This window comes from Equus przewalskii, chromosome 15, assembly GCF_037783145.1.
Source record: "Equus przewalskii isolate Varuska chromosome 15, EquPr2, whole genome shotgun sequence".
Classification (NCBI taxonomy): domain Eukaryota; kingdom Metazoa; phylum Chordata; class Mammalia; order Perissodactyla; family Equidae; genus Equus; species Equus przewalskii.
In genome coordinates this window covers 32521018-32542409 of record NC_091845.1, presented here as the reverse complement: position 1 = coordinate 32542409, position 21392 = coordinate 32521018, and the positions used below count along the sequence as shown (strand labels likewise).

At 34.6% G+C, this 21392-nt stretch overlaps 2 protein-coding genes across 5 annotated transcripts in view; one reads left to right on the top strand and one right to left on the bottom strand.

Moving 5' to 3' along the window:
• Positions 1-21392, top strand: part of APPL1 (adaptor protein, phosphotyrosine interacting with PH domain and leucine zipper 1) — a 33630-nt gene that overhangs the window by 1925 nt on the left and 10313 nt on the right. For both annotated transcript variants that reach the window (XM_070574871.1, XM_070574873.1), the window contains exons 2-13: positions 3011-3109; positions 4349-4408; positions 5191-5262; positions 7260-7347; positions 8838-8879; positions 9443-9501; positions 12307-12453; positions 13339-13421; positions 14160-14318; positions 15141-15329; positions 17703-17745; positions 19006-19062. In XM_070574871.1, the coding sequence (XP_070430972.1) occupies positions 3011-3109; positions 4349-4408; positions 5191-5262; positions 7260-7347; positions 8838-8879; positions 9443-9501; positions 12307-12453; positions 13339-13421; positions 14160-14318; positions 15141-15329; positions 17703-17745; positions 19006-19062 (1098 nt within the window). The remainder of the gene's footprint in view (positions 1-3010; positions 3110-4348; positions 4409-5190; positions 5263-7259; positions 7348-8837; positions 8880-9442; positions 9502-12306; positions 12454-13338; positions 13422-14159; positions 14319-15140; positions 15330-17702; positions 17746-19005; positions 19063-21392) is intronic.
• The window catches only part of ASB14 (ankyrin repeat and SOCS box containing 14), a 29440-nt gene continuing 26778 nt past the window's right edge, over positions 18731-21392 (bottom strand). Inside the window, exon 12 of one of the 3 annotated variants that reach the window (XR_011526891.1) lies at positions 18731-20036. The gene's annotated coding sequence lies outside the window, so the exon portion shown is untranslated. The remainder of the gene's footprint in view (positions 20037-21392) is intronic. The other 2 variants (XR_011526893.1, XM_070574875.1) reach the window with 2 other exon arrangements.

Genomic DNA, 21392 nt, shown 5'->3' with positions numbered 1-21392 from the left:
TCAGGATATAAGGGGTTTTAGTCTTCACTGCCACTTAGTACCCTTTGCTTTAGGGCAAGTTACTCAACTTCTCTGAACCTGACCTGTCATAGATAGTGAATGTTTTTATTTTTGTATCTGATTATAAAAACAGAGTTGTTTGCTCCAGAAAAATTGAAAGGTACAGAAAAGAAAACATAGTTACCTGGCATGCGCCCAGCAGCAAACCCTGTTAACGGTTTGCTTTCTTCTTTTTAGGTTTTTTTTCTCTTACACATTTTAATGTAATTGAGGTTATATTGTGCATAACAATTTCTATTTGGCTTTAACTTAACATTTTAGCTTAAGTATGTTCACATATTATTACATTCTGAATAAAAAAATTTAAAGATTGTATGTTTCCTTAACTGACTTAACAGTTGTCCTATTGTTGGACTTTTAGAGTTTTTCTCAAGTATTGCTTTTTATGTATAGGGCTGAGATTAATGCTTTTGGGCATAAATTTTTGTTCTCATTGGACTGTTTATCTAGGGTAGAGTCCAAGAAATTGAGTAATGAAGAGCATGAAAACTTTTAAAACTCCTGATATGGCTAAGTTTCTATTAGATCATTTGATTCTAGTCAAAAGTAGCCTGCCAGTTGCTATGTAAAAAAGTTAGAGCCTGGGAACCATGAAAGACTAACTTGAATTACAGTTATCCTTTTTTAGTCTTGGTTTACAGTAACTAAGTATTAAAATAGGGGGAAATTTGCAAGTCTAAATCCACCTATTGGAACATAAACAGCTTTAGAGTTATCTTGCCCAAACCATACCATTCTGCAAAAGATCATAGCATCTTTTGAGGCAGAAAATTTTAAGACTACACTAGATGCCTTGTCCATGCTTATATATTGTGTTAAAAATCAGAAACAAAATGACGCTTCCTAATTATTAACAGGTATGATCTTTAAAAAATAATTGATTTTATGTGTAGATATATATCTTATCAATGATTCATCCGTGCTAGAACTGTGAAGACAAACTCCAATCCCACATGGAGGCTTGTTTCTTTGGCATAAAATGAAATACTCATAGATTATGAGACGTGCTTTTTTCCCCACATTTTAACATCACTGATATTGAGATGACCCTAAAAGTTGATAATGTTTTACTCGTAATCGGTTGCAGATGTACACACTTGATTGTTTCTCCTAGTGGCATAACTACCCAATTGTACCCTCTCAGTGTTCAGCCAACAGATCAGTTTAACAACCACTTGAAGGATGTATCAGTCCTGTGTGTTGTCTGAAAATATTCCTTTGACACCTGATGAGATGAAGTGAGTGCCACCATTGTACCTGCTGAATGGGTATTGATGGTTTGGAAGAAAATAATTGGGGGCAAAAGTGAAGCACTTCTAAGGAATATTTGTCACCTCCTCATGGCAGAGAATAACATTGGCTAAGAAAACATGGATATTGATGACTTTTGTGTTAAAAAGTAACGCACAAGAGTTGAACTCTGAAGAAATTTTAGGATTGTATTAAATTTATGCTGCTTGTGTTTTCCTTTTTATGTTTATATGAGAGTTTTATATGAAATTCTATATAAAGATCTGCTTCCATAAATATAAAGTTTCAAGACATAAGCAAACCTTCAATCATAGCTTAATTGCCAGCATTGTTTTGTTTGTTTTAGTAGTATAAAAAAATGGTGCAGCTCTCAGAGGATGCCATCATAGGTTCAAAGAAATGGTACCCTATTGATGGTGTTTTTTGTAAGCTGCTAACTTTAAATGGTCATATACAGTGTTGAACTTGACATTAGCTTTAAATAGGGAACCTGTTTCAACCTCATTTAGGGCTGAGAAGATCTTTTAAATTTAGTTCCACTACAGCTTATTGCATAAATGTGTAATTCCTTGAATTCGAATGATAATTTTTGGGGAAAAAAAATAAAACTAAGTGGCAGGTTTTTCTTAAGAGTGGCACTAGCCAGGCAAGATTTCTTGATGCTTTCTTTTCTGCATCTTAAGACAGCACTTTGGGGGAATGGGAGTCGGGCACTAGAGCTAAAAAATAAAAAGATTCTGTTAGATCTCCATCTCTGGGGCATGGGGAAGTAGAGGACTGAGAATGTGGACCTCATATAGTGGCATAATGATTTCATGGGTTTTTTTAGCTTCCTCTTCTGAAAATAGGAAGCTAAAGAATAAGTTGATTTTTAAAAACCAACTTCTAAGGCTCAGGCATAAATTAACTATTTGTAGAATAAAAATACAAGGTCATCTTTTAGATTTTAAGCTACAGTTATCTCAATAGTTATTTTAATTTTTCCCATGCCTTTGGTATATAAAAAGCTAAGCATATCTTGCCTTGATACGCTGAGTTTCCTTATCTCTGATCCTTTTTATTGACCGTCTTAACATTTACTTACTGACAAGTTTTTCCCCCTTAACATGAAGATATTTTTTACATGCTATTTGGAAAAAAAAATGCCTAACAATATAAAAATGTATAAAGAAGAAGAAGATGAAGAAGAAACAACCTGAAATTCTGCACTCAGAAAAATCTAGTTAGCATTTTATAGGCCATGTTGGGGAGGGGTACTATGGTATTATTTTGGATTATGATGGGAGGGGTTTGGCACTACTAGAAGAGACCATAGAAGAAGAGAAATCATACTAAGTTATCCTGAAATAAGACATTTCAAATATTTAGACATGGAATACTGTTAATTTAGGCCTGAACATTTCTACTGATTTGTTTTCAGTTTAATTACAGACTTTTTAATTCATAAAAATATACCTTTGTTGCTCTTTCTAAAGTTTATGTGATGTAATTGGAAAATCCCTCTGTTTTAATGAAGTGAAATCGAGAACAAAGAACCCCAACATCTTGGCATTACTATCAAAGAGAGAGACTAGATTACAACTCAGTATTATTAGGGCTTTAATATCCTAGGAGTTTTCCTTTTTTAAGATTTTTAAAAATTTTTTCCATCTGATTTATGTAATGGTTAACATAAACATACTGCTTTTATTTTATACAGACAAGGTCTTTACTGGGTGTATTTGAAGAAGATGCTACAGCTATTTCCAATTATATGAACCAGTTGTATCAAGCTATGCATCGGATTTATGATGCACAGGTAAAAAGCTAAAGGCTGAGTCAGTGCTTCTTAAAAATGAATCTGTAAGCCCCTGAGGACAGAGATAGTATCTGTCTTATTTGCTGGTGTCTAGCCCTGTTCTGGGTTCATAGTAATAAATATTTGTTGAATGGATGAAAGAACACTAAGTATTTTGTATTGCAGAGCTCACATTTCAGTTACTAGTGTATAGTTTGTAGCACTACAAAAGTGATGAAGATAGAAGCATCTGCCCATTCTCCCCAAATACTGTAACAGCTTTCTTTTGAAATTCACTGATAGTCATATTTGCCTAAGTTTTGACTGAAAATCCCATATTGTTATTGGTATGTTCTGTAATCGTGCTTTTAATCTTACGGAATACTTCCCCTTTTTGAGTGGAGGATTTGAAAGTAATGTATCTCTAGTTAGAAGAAGGTAATAAGAAGTAGATGCAGCTTTGGGGTATGAGGAGAGGGATTTAAGGAGGATGTGACTAGTTTTTTTTCTTGAATAGGCGTAAGATTTAAGGCTGTTTATGTAACTTAATTATAAGCCTTAATAGCAACCTGAGTTCTATGATAAACTTTCTTTGGGATTAATTAAGTCTACAAGTTGTATTTTTTTCCTCCTCATTTTCTCTCCTTTCTGGATCACAGTTTCATTATGTACTTACAAGTTGCTGTGATCATTATTTCTTTTCCTTGTGATCTCTCAAGATTTACTTTCTGACCACAGAGCTTAATATGTAAAAGAAATTTTATTTTTGTCATTATATTTCTTACTGAAAAAAACACTTTAAAAAAGTATTTCCTTCATATGGCTCTGTTGCTGTATTATATGACTAAGTTGACCATGGTTCAGTTGTATGTTATTAAATGCTTATCATGATCTAGTATCTAAAGAGAAGGATAATCAGTCATCAATCTAGAATCTCTTAAGATTTTGCTAAGATTATGTACAGTTTACTTCTAGCTTTAAAGCTTTAACAAAATTTAATGTTTAGTTTTTATTAGCTAAAAGAAGCACACACTTGGAACACTGCTGAATTCCTTGATGGTATATGTTTCATGGTTTGAGTTTCCCTTTAAAGTGCTTTAATGATAGTTCCCTTTCCAGTGATTTAATGAGAGTTTTAGAAAACATGTTGTACAGTAGTTATGTTAAGTGATAAATAAAAGTGGCGTAGGTATCTTCATCTAAAAGTATTTTCTTAATCAGTAATATTGTTTTAATTTGAATGCCAATTTTTTCCCATAGAATGAATTAAGTGCAGCAACACACCTGACTTCAAAACTTTTAAAAGAATATGAAAAACAGGTATTGTGTCTGAAACTTTTAAAAGCATAATTTAAAACATGCAGTGGTACAGTATCTGTATAGATAAATAGAATTTCTCATCAAGAATCCTAAGCTTTTTTGAATTTTGATATGCCATTGAAATTCCATTACAGCATTTATATCTAATTTTAATGATTTTTTTTTTTAAAGATTGGCACCTGAGCTAACATCTGTTGCCAGTCTTATTTTTTTCTTCTTCTTCTCCCCGAAGCCCCCCAGTACATAGTTGTATATTGTAGTTGTGGTCCTTCTGGTTGTGCTATGTGGGACACCACCTCAGCATGGCTTGATGAGTGGAGCCATGTCTGCCCCCAGGATCTGAACCAGTGAAACCCTGGGCCACTGAAGTCGAGCACATAAACTTAACCACTCGGCTACAGGGCCAGTCCCTAATTTTAATGATGTAATGTTAGATACAGAGGTTATCTAATTTACCTCTCTTCTTTTTACAAATGAAGAAACTGAGGCTTGGTCAAGGTTACACAGCTGGTTATTGGAGGAACTGGAGCTAGACACCAAATCTTTGAACTCCTAGAAGGGTGTGCATTCCTATATACTATGTTAGTTGGTTGCTTAGCAAACATTTTAATTAATGTTTTTTAATTATATGAATTACATTGTTTTATTGAAATGACATTTTTAAAACTTATTCAAAATTTTAAAAATTTCTGAAGTTATTTAAAAATGTAAATTATAAAATGTTATTCACAAAAGACATGCACCATTGGACCTTTACCTCACCTCTGTTTCTCACTTTTCAGCGTTTTCCATTGGGGGGTGATGATGAAGTTATGAGCTCTACTTTGCAACAGTTTTCAAAAGTTATAGATGAGGTAAGTGCTTATTTTATTTTTCTTGAATAAGAGGTCTTATAATTAAGTTACTCAAGTTGTTTAGCTTTTATTGGGGAGTTTTATTATATGAGTGAAGTTCTATTATAAAAGATTACTATTTAAAGAAGGACCTTATTTACACATGTTGGTGGCTGTATTGTAAAAACAATACTTTCTTTGTCTGATTAAAACAAATTGTTTTCAGAGAATAAGCATATAGGTATGGTCTTTTCTACTCCCAGTCCAATTTCTCTAACCACTCATCAGAACAAACCATTAAGAAAGCCCTAGAAGCTAGGAGGAAGAAAGGTGGTAAGAGATGTTTGGAGAGTCCATAACTTTTCTCCACTAGTGCAACGAATGCTCTTCTTTTCACATGAACCATTAGATACTTCTATCTTTTCTAGTCTAACTGGAAAAGTAATTTTTTGATATACTTTAATAATTCATTTTAGCAAAATTTTGTCCCAAGGGATCAATATGAAGAAATATTTGTAAGAAATGAAATTTTTTTTATTGTGGTAAAATATATATAACAAAATTTACCACTAGTGACGTTGTGTATGTTCCCAATGTTGTGCAACTTTCCCCACTGATGTTCCAGAACATATTCATCATCCTCCCAAAGGAAACTCTGTGCCTATTAACAGGCATTCCCCATGTCCTTGCCCCTCAGCTCCTGGCAACCACAAATCTGCTTTCTCTCTCTCTGGATTTGCCTATTTTGGATATTTGATATAAATGGACTCATACAATTTGTGGATTTTTTTTTTTTTTAAAGATTTTTTTTTTTATTTTTCCTTTTTCTCCCCAAAGCCCTCCGGTACATAGTTGTGTACTTTTAGTTGTGGGTCCTTCTATGTGTGCCGTGTGGGATGCTGCCTCAGCATGGCCTGATGAGTGGTGCCATGTCCGCGCCCAGGATTCAAACTGGCGAAACCCTGGGCCGCCGAAGCAGAGCGTGAGAGCCTTACCACTCAGCCACGGGGCCGGCCGCTAATTTGTGGATTTTTGTGCCTGTCTGTTTTCACTTAGCATAATTTTTTCAAGGTTTATGCATGTTGTAGCATGTATCAGAATTTCACTCTGTTTTTTGGCTGAATAAAATTATCCCTTCATCAGTTGATGGACGTTTGGGTGGTTTTCTACCTTTTGGCTAGTGCGCATAGTGCTGCAGTGAACATTCATGTACAAGTTTTTTTTTTTTTTTTAACACCAGTTTTCAGTTCTTTTGAGTCTACACCCAGGATTGGAATTGCTGGGTTATGTGATAATTTTATGTTTAACTTTTTGAGGAACTGCCGAACTGTTTTCCACATCTCCTGCCCAGTTTTACATTTTCACCAGTAATGTAGGGGACTTCCAATTTCTCCACATCCTCACCAACACTTGTTATTTTTATTTATATTTTTTACTATAGCCATGTAAGTGGGTGTGAAGTGGTATCTCATTATAGTTTTGATGCACGTGTTCCTGATGGCTAATGAGGTTGAGCATCTTTTTCTGTGCTGATTGGCCATTTATCTATCTTTAAAGAAGTGTCTATTCGGACCTTTGCCCATTTTTTAATTGGCTTGTTTGTCTTTTATTACTGAATTTGAGTTCTTTATTCTAGATACAAGTCCTTTATCAGATATGTGATTGGCAAATATTTTCTCCCATTTTGTGGGTTGTCTTTTTACTTTCTTGATAGTATCCTTTGATGCACTAAAGTTTTTAGTTTTGATGAAGTCCACTTAATATTTTCTTTTGTTGCTTGTGCTTTTGGTGTCATATGTAAGAAACCATTGCCAAATCCAAGGTTATCCTATGTTTTCTTCTATGAATTGTAAATGGAATTTTTTGACTGTATATTTTTTACTGTCTCGCATAAGTTTTAGTGTTCTCATGTAAAATGTATCAACACCATTTTACTAGATTTTGTTTAATTTACACACCACTGGTTAAATCTCTCTGTACAGTTAGTTATTTGGCCTTTTTGGTCTTTCTTTTACTAGCTTAGCTCTTGTCATGCGGTACTTTCGACGCAGCTTGCTGATGCCATGATGTTCCCCATTACCCAGTTTAAAGAAAGAGATCTGAAAGGTATTGAGGTCAAGCTTATGTTTACATTCATTAGCTATCAGAAGATCATTGCTTGTAAAATGCATATAACTCTTTACCTTAACCATTTCTAACTACAACTTGTGCCACTTTCACTTTAATTAGTCACTAAACATTTACAGGAGCTCCTGCTAGATGTTAAACTGGATGCTGAGGAATACGGATATGAATAAGAGGTCACTTCCCTTGAGAAAGCCCAGAGAAGGAGATGGGTGAACAGATAATTATGATACTCTGTCTCTTATAATTAGGGAATAAGCAAGGTATGCTGTGGGGGCTTAGACCAGGGTGTCAGAAAGTCTTCACTAAGGATGTGACATGAGCATTGAGCAATGATGAGGAATTTGCCAGAAGAGTCATTGTTCTGTTAGAGGGAATAGAAAACACCAAAGGATGAATTGTAGAAATAACGTGGCTTGTTTTGAGAATGATGGGAAATTCAGTATAGCCACAATGTTGGATGTCTTGGGGTGTGGCAGGAGACAAATCTAGAAGTAGGTTGTTGGGGACTGGATCATGCTAAAGATATTGGACGTGAGTTTATAAGCAAAGAGAAGCCAGTGGAAGTCTTTAAGAAGTAGAGAGACACAATCCCTTTGTTTTTGGAGGGTGGAATAGAGTGGTTTGACATCTAGGAGAACGGATTAGGAAGTTGTGAGAGTCCAGTGAGGTATGACCAAGGCCCGAACTGAGACAGTGGCACAGGAGGTGGAGGTGTGTTTAATAGGCTGGAGTGGTGGGAGGTAGGGGTGCTGGCACATCTGGCAACCCATGACTTAGTAATTTATGGTGTTTTATTTTTTCCCTGTTTAGGATTATTAGGTGATAAAATGAGTTTTATAGAATTGGCTTTGCTATCTTATACTTTACAATCTCAGACAATCATACAGACTTATTTACAAAATATGTAGATAGAAGAAAAACATTGAACTAATGTATCAGTGGATCGTAAAGCATTTAAATTATATTTGGAATCAAGACTAATGTATTTTAGAGATGGAGTTATATTTGTGATGGTGATCCTCAAGAATAGTCATTTCTAAGATAAGAAACATCTCTTTTCTCAATCCTTAGATTGACTAAATGTCATAATCTTATTAAGAAAATGTTTTTTGTTTCTCATTCAGCATTTGAACTTTAATGATTAGAGTTAATATCAAAAAATGAATTAGTAAGTTGGATTCTGGTACTAAGTCGGATATTTGCGTATCTTAGAATGTGCAGTGGTTTTAAAATTTGTTTTTGTGTCATATCACTAATTTGTGTCAAGGAGATTTTCTTGTGGTGTAACTGTTGCTATTAGTAAATGTTCCATAGACTAGCTGAAACACAGAATAATTTTTTCACTTTGTTGAAGTATGAAATATTATTTGGCATTTTAATTATAGCTAACTGGCAGTTACTGTTTTCTGAACAAAATTCAAGATATTTCATAAATATGCTAACCTGAAATTATTCTTGAACTTTTCCAGAGATATTGACATTAAAGGAAGTGTTTCAGATTGCTAGTAATGGTAAGCTCTGAATATTTTACAGTTATTTCTTGTAATGATGCATTTCTTTATCAACACATATCTGTGGCCAGATTTTATGTAATAATTGAAAAAATGAACCTAATTAAAAGTTAAGTGAACATTATTTAAATCAGTGTTATTTAAGTTGCACTGTTTCTGCTACAAGAAAAATTTAAAAGGAAATTAAATCAAATCTTGTGGTTTGCTATCATCATAAAACCTAAGGAGATGGTATAATAATTTTTTTCACTTCCTTGTTTTCCTATAAATTCCAAATTTTCTTTAATGAGAATTTTCTATTTTTGTACTAAAAAATACTTTAAAAAGCTTTTAGTGGATTTCAGTTTCCTTTGAATTAAATATTTCCCAATTTAATAAGCAGACACAAACTTTAGGGGAAATTTGGCTGTGGGGACGTTTGGGTGCAGTGATTGTATAGTAGAGAGTTCTTATCTTGCTTTAGTACATTTGATGGGAGCTGCACACGTGAAGACCATTCACAGCATTTATAAATTTTGCACAGTACTGTTGTATTGTTGTTAAAAGTCGTTTCTCTTTTCCAGATCATGATGCTGCAATTAACAGATACAGCCGATTATCAAAAAAAAGAGAAAATGACAAGGTATGATACATACTTACTCCTTCAGTATCACAATTAACAACTGCTAGATTGGGTGGTCTAGTTTTTCCTGTTTAGAAATAGTATCCAGGAGTTACTTTGTCTGTTTTGCTGTATTGCCATTAGTTTAGTTTTTCCTTCTAGTTGTTTCAAGGCCTTTCTGATAATTGTTAATTATCAGAAAATTAGTAATTATCTTTTTAAGCAAAATATTTTTCTGCTGACAAAATTTTCTAAGTAAACATGACTATTCAAAAAATGTAATTGATGCCCAGTATACAACATTGCCTCCTTTTGCTTTGTATTTTCTTAACATTGCTTTTGTTCTATTTTTATTTGACCATATATGGATTCAAAAGTGTCTTTTAATACTTAGATAAAAAGTTGAATTGTTGCATAATTCAATGAAATTCTCTTATGAGGACCTCCTCATTTACAGAGAATATGTACATATATTTTTTGATACTTCAAGGAGTGAAACACAGAAATATTATACTGTATTTGAGTATAAATGCATTTAAGTAAAGAACAAAGAACAGAATATTAACAAATTCATCCAGATGCTCCTTAAGATCATTTCTCTCTCAGCCCCTAATCCAAGTCTTGATGAGTAGGCCTGCACTAGATGTTTGTGAGGGAGGTGATCTCTGTGCCTGGATTTTGGTGTCTGCAGCCTTGGCTGCACCTGCTAGGAGGCACACAGTGACAACTTGTGGGAATCCATGACTGAGTAGGATTTACTGTGCAACAGCTACTGTGACACAGTAAAGGGAATGTTTCTCACACAAAGTTCAGGACAAAAATCTTTCCATTTCTAACTTTAGTTCACTAATTACTTATTGGTGCAAATATTGATAAAATACATACCTTTTTAGATTTACATTACCTTGTTCTTTGCCTTAGAGAAGTAGTTAAAAGCTCTAGGTATGAATTTTGGCATGTTTTACATTACTTCTGGCTGTTCTAGGTATTTTTAAAAACATTCTGTCTCCAGTTTTATTTTATTTAAAGAATTTATTGAGCGCCTACTGTATGTCAGATACCATGGGGGAATTATGAATAGGCTTTACTTCTGCCCTCAAGGAGTGGATAATCCACAGTTGTCAAGGCCTGTGACTGGACTAGATGCCAGAGTACAAGGATGAAGAGAACGCATGAGTTAACGCTGAGTTAAGTGCAGCAATAGAAGTCTTAACAAAATGCTGGGAGAGCACAGAGAGGGCAGCAGTTAACTTTGGTGAATTGGGAAAGGTTGCACTTTTAGAGGTGAGATTTGCATCGAAGATGAGTGGATGTCACTGGTTGGGACAAGGGAGAGGCATTCCTGGAAGAAAAACAGCCTTTGTATATGTACATAGTGGCATCTGGAGAGTGTAAAGGTTAAGAAAACTGGCTCTGGAGTCAGATTGCTTGGGGACAAATCTCAGCTCTGCCACTTATTTGCCTGAGGTCACACACTGGTTGCTTAATGTCAAGCCTTTATTTCTCTACCAAAAAAACGCAGTGGTTGTGAAGATGAAATGCGATAATGCTTATAGCGAGCTTAATGCTTATAACCTGGCTTATAGCGAGTTTTCATTAAATTCTAGCAATAATTATTATTAGGATAATGGAAAGATAATCATTTTAGTGTATCTGGAACATAGGATGTATTTGGGGAAGTATGGCAGATATGACAAGAAAGTAGTAGTTTGGGGCCAGATTACTATGTTAGTAACTTTGAAGTTTGTGTTAGAGGGAGCGGGCAGCCACCAAAGGATTCTTAAGTAGGTAACGCTATGCAATTGTGTTACCCAATAAAAACACTAATGGAAATGTGAAAGGGACAAAACCAGAGGAGGGAATCCAATGAAAAAGTATCGGAATAGTTTGGAAAGACATTAGGGGAGTCTCAACTAAAGTGTACATTGAAAGTGGAGAGGAAGGAGTGCTTTTGGAAGATATTCCCTAAGTAGAATTGACAAGACTTACGGTGGGAGGAAGAATCAGAAATGAGTCCTAGAATTCTTAGATGACAGGATGGATCTTGGGATAATTAAGAGAGCTAAGAAGCAAAGTATAGGGGCAGATTTTATGGGGAAGATACTGGATACTCTCTGCAGTCTTGTACATTTCCAGTACATTCACACACACACACACACACAAAGCCCAGCTGGAGTTGTGCTTTCTCTGACACTTGGGAAAGTGAGGGGCAGGAAATGAAAATTTGGGAGTCATTGGTGTAGTGGAATATTCTTAGTATTTGATTTGGTAATCTAAGGAAAGCAGGAAGAGAGAAGAGCCTAGTGTATATTATATGATAGGTGCTCAGTAAACATTGTCTGAGTAGGAGAATTCAAGGGAGCACACATATTTTAAGTGTGGGTGAAGGAAAACAAACAAGTACAAGAGAGGAGAAGGAGTAGGGAGAAAACCAGGAGGAGAAAGTGTTATGCTGTGTACTGACTAAGGTCAAAGACTAATGGCTAAGTTAATACCAAATGGTGTCTGCCTTTCCTCTGTGTGGTAGACTTTCTCTGCCATGCTTAGTTTAGTTATTGTTTAAGTTAACTAATTTTAGTTACCATTCTTAGTTATGTGCAGAATTCTGCTTTTAATATGCATTTTTTAAATGAAGTGGTTGGTAGTAAAACAGGAAACTATCTTAATCGATATTTTGCAGAATTTCTAATATCTCAGAAAGTAAGAAAGCTATGCACAGTTGCTGGTGATGCACCTTTTTCTGTGGGTGGGCCCTTCCCCACAGCTACTATTAAAGATAATTGAATATTAAATAAATAATAGTATTTTTAATCTTTTCACTCAAAGGTGAAGTATGAAGTAATAGAAGATGTCTACACTTCCAGAAAAAAACAACACCAGACCATGATGCATTATTTTTGTGCATTAAATACTCTTCAGTACAAAAAGAAAATAGCGTTGTTAGAACCTCTACTTGGGTACATGCAAGCTCAGGTGAATACTGTACTGTGTTTTCGATCATAACTGTCCTAAAAGTTTTATATTAAGTTTGATATTTATGTTAAGAATAAGGGTATTACAAACTAAGGTCAAAATACTCCTTTATGCCTATGTTTTAAAAAGTAATTTTAAATATGTCATCAGAGTGCTATTTTAAGGAAGATAGGGAGAATGGTTTTCCTTGCAAATTAAGATTTCAGATATGTTAGGGTAAATGAAACTTTTTGCCTCATATTTACATCTTGTCCACCACAGTTGGGGACAGGGAACAGAAAGCTGAATGAATTCTAGAGTTATGCCTATTGCTGGAGCTTCCACTCACTCTTGCTTCGTAATAGATCTGAAAGAGAATGGACAGCTTGAATTTGTGTCATGTTCCTTGCACACTTCCTGAGTTACAAATAATAAATGAACTTCAGAGTATCCCAAAAGGTGTGCATCAGGAAGGAGCCTAGAAAATTAAATTTGGGTAATATAAGAGGACATGGTAGTCCCCCAAAAATCAAGTTTAAAGAAATTTGATTATTTCTTCAAATATGAGTGCTTATTATTCCTTAGATATAAACCTTATTTATCTTGGTAGTAAATATGAAATAGTTCATCCATATGACTTATTTGAAATGTTTTAAAATTTGTTTTCCAGTTTTTAAAAATTGCTTACCTATGCATGTCTTAATATATAAAAGAATGTACAACAAGATTTAAGTCTAGTTTCTTTGTTGGCTTCATGCCCAGTAGGTCATTGTAAACTACAGCCTATTTTTATGCAAATTGGAATAACCATGTATCTTGGAGGTTGTTTGTATGATTTACTTTAAGCATTTTGTGTCTTTGTGTTTTTGTTGTTCATCCTGCCGCTCCCATACCCTCTTGCCCCAGATAAGTTTCTTTAAGATGGGTTCTGAAAATCTCAGTGAACAACTGGAAGAATTCTTAACTAATATTGGAACAAGCGTACAGAAGTAAGTATTTTCTTGCTTAAAATTGAAAATAAAGTTATGCAAATGATAAGTTAACAGCTAAATGCCATAAACTAAAAATATTTACCATTTAATTTCCTGAGGAGCTATTTTCCCCGCCATGAGAGTATTTCTTGCATGGCTCATGGATGCCTCCTGAGTTTTTCACCATCTTTTCCACAGAATCTGAACTCTGAAATTTCTAACAGTGTCAAATCTGATGCTATTTTATTGATTATAAACTAGGTTTTATATCAGAATATAATGGAAATGTAATAATTCATAAGTGAATTATCTTCACAATTATCTGAATTATGAGGAATGGATGGGAGATTACTAAATAAATCTTGCTTTCCAAGCCAGGAAAGCTTGAAGACAGAGAGAGAAAGCACTTCTAATCAGGTTCAAAAGTCTGAGCAGTGATGTGGTCAATCTGAGATATGGAGAGAGGTGAAAATGATTGTTGTTTTAAAGGTACAGGACAGAGCAGTTTGAAAATTCTTCCAAAGTCAGACATTCAGTGTGGCTTCATTAGTTTTGAATTTCGTATGTTTCCAGAATATCTAAGTTTCAAATAAAATGTAAAGTTGTTTCACAATGTGTTCATGTTACTGTAACCACTCATGCCACTGCTGCTCTCTTTAAGAAAATATGTACGAAACAAATATACCAATAAATGTGATGGGTAGGGAGTTCTTTTTCTGTTGTGGTTGGTAGTACATAATCTGTTCTCTGTGATAGTGTTCGCAGGGAGATGGACAGTGATGTCGAGACCATGCAGCAGACAATAGAGGATTTGGAAGTAGCCAGTGACCCTTTATATGTGCCTGACCCAGATCCCATGAAATTTCCTGTTAATCGAAACTTAACCCGAAAGGCTGGATACCTTAATGCTAGGAAGTAAGAAAACTATTCTTATTTTCATATATTGTATATTATCTTAGGTAATAGGGGGTGAATATAATCTATAATTGATGTTGTCTGCCAAATTGTTTTGATTTTTACTAAAGGTTGAATCTTTTTAGTTAGTGATGTTAATGTCAACTTTTTGACAGATGGGGTACATGAATAATTTTCAAAAGTAAAATCCTATTTAGACATTTATTGAATAATTTAGAATTATTTAAAAAAGTGAAACCAGAGTGTCTGACTCCCCACTAGAATGTCAGCTCCAGGAGGACAGGTATGCTGTGTTGCTCTCTGTATCCCCAGTGAAGAGAATAGTGCTGGCCACATATAGGCTCTTAAATATTTGGTGAATAAATGAATGAAACACCCAGTTAAAAAAACCAATTTGAGTTTAAATAAATCTAGCATAACGTGAATGTTATTAAATATCATTTATCATACTTTAAAATATACATAATTATACCATCAAGTCAAATTTTAGTTTTTAGCTGAAGGTAGGATAAAACAAGTTAACCATGGGAGTAAAATAAATTCTTTTGTTTTGAATTTATTCCCTTGCAAGTTGAACTATATTTTATGGAGCATCATTATAACAGCTGCAATTTGATAATTTCCAGCCTCATTTTGGATACACACACACTCAAGTGGGGCAGTGTACATGAATTGATTTTAGAGACTGAAAAATTGATATTCTAGGCACCATGGTGCCTTTTTGCAAGCTGGTTCTTTGTGATGTACTTTATTTTGTGTCTGGTTTATGATGAGATTTTCGGTATGTTGTTATTTAACAGTGAATGTACTTTCTTCATTTAGTAAAACAGGCTTGGTGTCATCTACCTGGGACAGACAGTTTTACTTCACGCAGGGTGGAAACTTAATGAGTCAGGCCCGTGGGGACGTAGCGGGAGGCCTGGCCATGGACATAGACAACTGTTCAGTAATGGCTGTGGACTGCGAAGACAGGCGATACTGTTTTCAGATCACCTCTTTTGATGGAAAAAAGTTAGTATTTTTTCGTAGTACTAATAAAATCTGTAACATTTTAAACTACTGAAATGCAGAATAATTCTTTTTCATTCAGATATTTCATAGATATTTATGTGTTATGTATTAAGATAATTTTTTTTTCAGTTTTTTTTTTTTATTGAGTTATTGATAGGTTACAATCTTGTGAAATTTCAATTGTACATTAATGTTTGTCAGTCATGTTGTAGGTGCACCACTTCACCCTTTGTGCCCACCCCCCACCCCACCTTTCCCCTGGTATCCACTAAACTGTTCTTGGTCCATAGTTTTAAATTCCTCATGTGAGTGGAGTCATACACAGATTATCTTTCTCTTGCTGGCTTATTTCACTTAACATAATTCTTTCAAGGTCCATCCATGTTATTGCAAATGGAATGATTTTGTTCTGTTTTGCAGCTGAGTAGTATTCCATTGTATATATGTACCACATCTTCTTTATCCATTCGTCTGTTGATGGGCACTTAGGTTGCTTCCACGTCTTGGCTATTGTAAACGGTGCTGCAATAAACATTGGGGTGCACAGGACTTTTGGGATTGCTGACTTCAGGCTCTTTGGATAAATACCCAGTAGTGGGATGGCTGGATCGTATGGTAGTTCTATTTTTAGTTTTTTGAGGAATCTCCATACTGTTTTCCATAGTGGCTGCACCAGTTTGCATTCCCACCAGCAGTGTATGAGGGTTCCTTTTTCTCCGCAACCTCTCCAACATTTGTTGCTATTAGTTTTAGATAAGATAATTTTCTTTTTAATCTTGTAGAAATGAGTTCAATTTTTCCTTCTGACTTGGTTAAATGATGTCTTAATATTTTGAGGTTATCAAAGCAAGGCCATATGGTAAAGACCTGTGATTTCATGTTAAGAGACTGGTCAGTGAAAATTCTGCATGGTATGGGGAAGGCAATACAAGTTAGTGGAAAGAGCCCCAACCTTGGTTGGGGTCCAAAAGTTCAAATTCTGGATCCGCTACTTACAGTGTGGTCTTAGACAAGTTACATAACCTCTCTGAGCTCCATTTTTACTACATGTAAGATGGGGGTGAGGGATTCATGATACCCACTTCATAAATTGTTGATGAAGAACAGAAATCTAACACATGTAATGTGCTTAGCATGTAGTAGGTGCTAAAAGTAATGTTATTTTTAAGTATTAGTCAAATGTTTCTGATCAAATTAATTATTTAGTCCATTAATGTTTATATGCTGTTTTTAAAACTTCTATGACCTTTGCGTTAAATAAGAATTCATAGAATAGCCTTTAGGATAAGTTTTTGAAAAGCACAGAAAAATATAGAAAGGAATATGAAAAAAGCTATTATCTTACTAAACAGAAACAACAATTAACTTTTTGGTCTGTTGCCTTACAGTTCTTTTCTAAATACATTTTTAAATAGTTGAGGAAATGCTGTATCTATAATTTGGATTTGCATCCGTTTATTAAAAACATTTCATAATGGCTCCATGGTAATCCACTTAAAGGATGTACACCATAATTTAAAAATTTTCCTAATGATAGACGTTTATCTGCAATTTTTTTCCTACTTAATGAAAATATTATTTTTGATCTTTCTTAGCATTCAGAAGCAGCTTCTTGGTTCCCTGAAAGTCATTTTTCCCCTCTATTTATGTACATTAAGATGTTATGGCCGACTCACTGTCTTTTAGCAAAATGGTTGTTTTAATTACATATTCCTTCTATAAACATATAATGAATGCCACTTACCGTGTGTCAGTTTTCACGCTAGATATTGGGAATCTCTGTTGATTTGCCAGAATTACCACATTGTTAATATGTTTCTACAAGTACTTACATTTTTGTATTTTCAGTTTTTTGCTAATGCTTAACATGATTTCCCAGTACACCTTCCTGGTATGATCAAAATTAGTGAAGATTATTTTTTTCTCTAACTCTAAAAATAACATCTATAGAAAAGCTAAAATATCTCCCTGTTAGTGATTAATGTATTGAAAATTTTTATTTAACCGTATTCAAGGACAATAATCAATGAAGTAAAATTAGTGTGTTGAAATATATGGTAAGAGTTGGAAAGTTGAATTGCATCGTCTTTGTTGCAGTGTACCTTTGTTATAGGCTGTCTTCTGGAAACCAGCACCTGTTTTTTTTTTTTTAGCACATCTTGGCCTAGATAGCCAAGGTCAAGAGTTGTGAAAATCTGAGTCCTGATGCCTCTGGTGGTCTTCTTTTCTGAAGATACTGGTTGTTTGTGTGTTTTGGGGTTTGTTTTTTGATGCTGATTGGTTTTATACATACCTTCAAAGATAAAAAATGTTATCAGATAATGTTGAAAGTACTTTAAAAAAATATTGAGGGTCAAATCTTTTCTTTTTCAGATCTTCAATTTTGCAAGCAGAAAGTAAAAAAGACCATGAAGAGGTAAAATTTTATCTAGTTAGCTTTTTAGCAACATCTTAAGATATTTTTCTGATGACAGAACGCATATTAATGTGTTCATCATAGAAATTTGAAAAATTCTAGTTAATTAAAAAGGTTTTTTTTTTTCATAAAAGTCTATTGTCTTTAAGCAGTATTCTTAAGTTTCAACAGAATTTTATAGCTGGACCTTTAAGGGGAGACCTTAGAGCTTGTCTCTCTGCTGTCTTTTTAAAGGCTCAAATTCAGAAATGACCTTGTGACTGTTGCTTTCTGGCAGGCTGTTAGTATCATGAGATGGCAGTTTAATTTATTCCCTTCTCTCACCAACCCTCTGAGACAGTATTTGTTGCATTAAGAACGTAGTGGCAGCAGATGTAGCATGGCAGGAAGCAACTAAACCTTGGGGAAATGAAAGACAGAAAAACAAAAATTTGGGAATGTCTGTTCTTCCTCACAAGTCTTTTATTTTTGGCTCCATTTTTACTTCTAGTACACCAAATGTGGAAGGTAAGTTACTATCAAGAACTGACGCTTCAAAAACTTTGTCTTGAGAAATAGTCTTCAATGAAAATTTTGAGCCATTTTATCTGGTATTATAATTGTGTTGGTAAAAGACAAAGTTAAAAGTTGTGTGGTGATCTCATAGAGAAGAGTAGGTATTAAAACTTGCTTTTTGGTCTCTGAGGAATGTCTGCTCTCTGCAGGGTTTACCGAACAGAATATTAGTTTAGTTTAGTTAGGCTCCTCAGGACTGGAATCCTTGAGAGTGAAGCAGAAGATGTGGAGCAGAGAGCATTTTCTATACTAATTATTTATAAACCTGGAAGAAGGGAAGTATGTCAAATATATTCACCACGAATATATTTAGCTCTTGAATTTTTTTGTATTGGAGTTAATCATGATATCTGAGTCTAGACTGTCTCGTTTGGTGGGGATTAAGGAGGGAAATGATATAAAAAGATAAATACAGACTATTAAATTATAATTTATCATGATTGTTATATTTTTTATTTCCTTTTATGAAATAAGTTTGAGGTTTAAAAACAATTGGTAAACCTGTTCAATGCTCTGTTATGTTATACCCTCAAATATTATACATATATATGCTGTGTATATTGGAAGGTATTTATCTTATAAGAAAGATTATGCATTACTTTGTCTAATGAAACTATTTCAGTTAAATATGGAACATTCTCTTTTAGAAGAGAAGCATTATAGAAAAAAATATTAATCGTATTTTTCTGTTTTTTCCCCTTGCAGTGGATCTGTACAATAAACAACATATCTAAACAAATATATTTAAGTGAAAATCCAGAGGTAATATTTTTGTTTTATAGTATCCAGACCTAGCAAAAATTGAATAATTCTGTGGTCTATATGACTTTTATTAAGTCAGTCATAGTTTCTCAAGTTCTCTAATCTTTTAATTTGCCCTTGAATGGGTAGCTTTAATACATCATGTATATAATGAATATCTGGTCTTCCTAGAACAAGGAATTATTTCAAAAGGTACTGAACTCAGTCAACCAACAAATATTTACTGGGCATCGACCTTGTGTTCAGCTCTGTGTTGAGCACCATGGAGAAGGGGGATGCACAAGAAAAATAAGCCATAGCCTCTGCTCTCCAGGAGCCTATGTATAGGAAGAAAAACTAAAACTTTAAGTAACATTTCATATAAAACAGTATGTAATTGAAAGTGTATGGCAATGACTAAAAGCTTAAGATTTGAGAACATTAAGATCAGCGTGGACTTTAGTTTTTAGAGAAAACTGTGGAGATGGTGGAAACCTGAGCCAGGTGGGATGTGTCCATGTTTTGAGGAAAAGAGAGGACATTGCACATAAGACAATAAAAACAAAAGCACATATGCAGAAATGGTATGTTTATGAAACTAGTAGTGTACTTGGAGTTGAATGTTCTTGATGGAGAATAATAGAAAACTGAAATGTGCATACAAACAACCTGCGGATCTTGTTAAAATATGTACTATGATTCAGTAGGTTTGGGGTGAGGTGGCCTGAACTCTTAGTTTTGCCAGTTATGCTTTGAGTAGCAAGGGTATCAAACCAGATAAATTCCGCAGTGTAGATGTAACCATAGGTGCAGTCTAGACACTGGCAGAACCCAAGGGTGCAGAGGACTCGAAGGAATCAGGTGGGTCCGTACTGCAGTGTGGTTGGGAGAAGACTTGTCTTAGGAAATGGTTGACTAGATGGCAGTATCTGGGGAAGTGTAGGAGTCCATTCTCATAGTTCAGGCGTGAACTGAGGGTCTGAACAGGGTGGTAGCTGAGGAAGAGAAAAGAAATAATGAGTCATAGAAACCGGTAAAAAGAAATTGACTGGACTAGTTAGTAGCCAGGATGAAGGCTACAGATTAGTTAAAGATGACTTCCAGGTTTTAAGTCCAACTGAAGGGAAGAATAATTTGGAAAATAACAAGACTTCTTGTCTTTATCATAATGGCTTTGAGGTACCAGCCAAAGACATGATTTAGATGCCTACGAAAAAGTTTTGAACCAAAGAACTAAAATCTCATGACCTCCAGAATATTAGTGATTGCTCATAGTTTTATAAAAATCTTGTGAGTTTAATCTAAGAAAATCAGTGCTAACTGTAGAGAAGCCTTTTGCTTTTAGTAACTTGATCTGCCAATCTAGCTTTTCCTTTCTGTTATGTTAATTGGGAGCAACAAAAATTTAAAGTGCTAGTTAGATGACTTGTTAATACCTAGGGAATACATAGAGAATGCAACGTTTGGATTTGAATAATTCAGGCCTAATGTACTTTCCTGCCAATTATTAAAACTCTCTAAATTTTAATTAATATTTGCTGGATTATCTAGAATTATTTTATCTATATTAATGAGAAAAGAAATTTTGATCAATTTGTGGCGTTGTCTTGGTATGTTTGCTAACTATGAGACACAGAATTGCGGGGGCCGGCTCCGTGGCTGAGTGGTTAAGTTCACGTGCCCCACTCCAGCGGCCCAGGGTTCGGATCCTGGGCACAGACATGACACCGCTTGTCAGGCCACGTTGAGGTGGCATCCCACATCCCACAACTAGAAGGACTTGCAACTAAGATATACAACTATGTATGGGGGGGCGGGGTTTGGGGAGATAAAACAGAAAAAAAAAAATAGAAGATTGGCAACGGTTGTTAGCTCAGGTGCCGACCTTTAAGAAAAAAAAAAAAGCAAAAATATTTTGTCATTATTTTTCTAATACTATTTAATAGTAAATATTATTTTATTTAGCCAGTGTTTTAAATAAAACAGTAAGTTTAGGGGCCGGCCTCGTGGTTGAGTGGTTAAGTTTGTGTGCTCCGCTTTGGTGGCCCAGGGTTTCGCCTGTTCGCATCCTAGGCGCGGACATGGCACTGCTCATCAGGCCACGCTGAGGGGGCATCCCACGTAGGACAACCAAAAGAATCTACAACTAGAATATACAACTATGTACTGGGGGGCTTTGGGGAGAAAGAAAAGAAAAAAAAAACAGTAAGTTTAAAAATAATTCTTGTAGAAAGCTTTCTTTCAAATTTTGGTCTGAAAATATCCATGATAACTTTATCAGTTAATAAATATATAGACATTTCTGACCATAAATATATTTTGGAAAATATGAAAACTTTAGCAGTATAGTT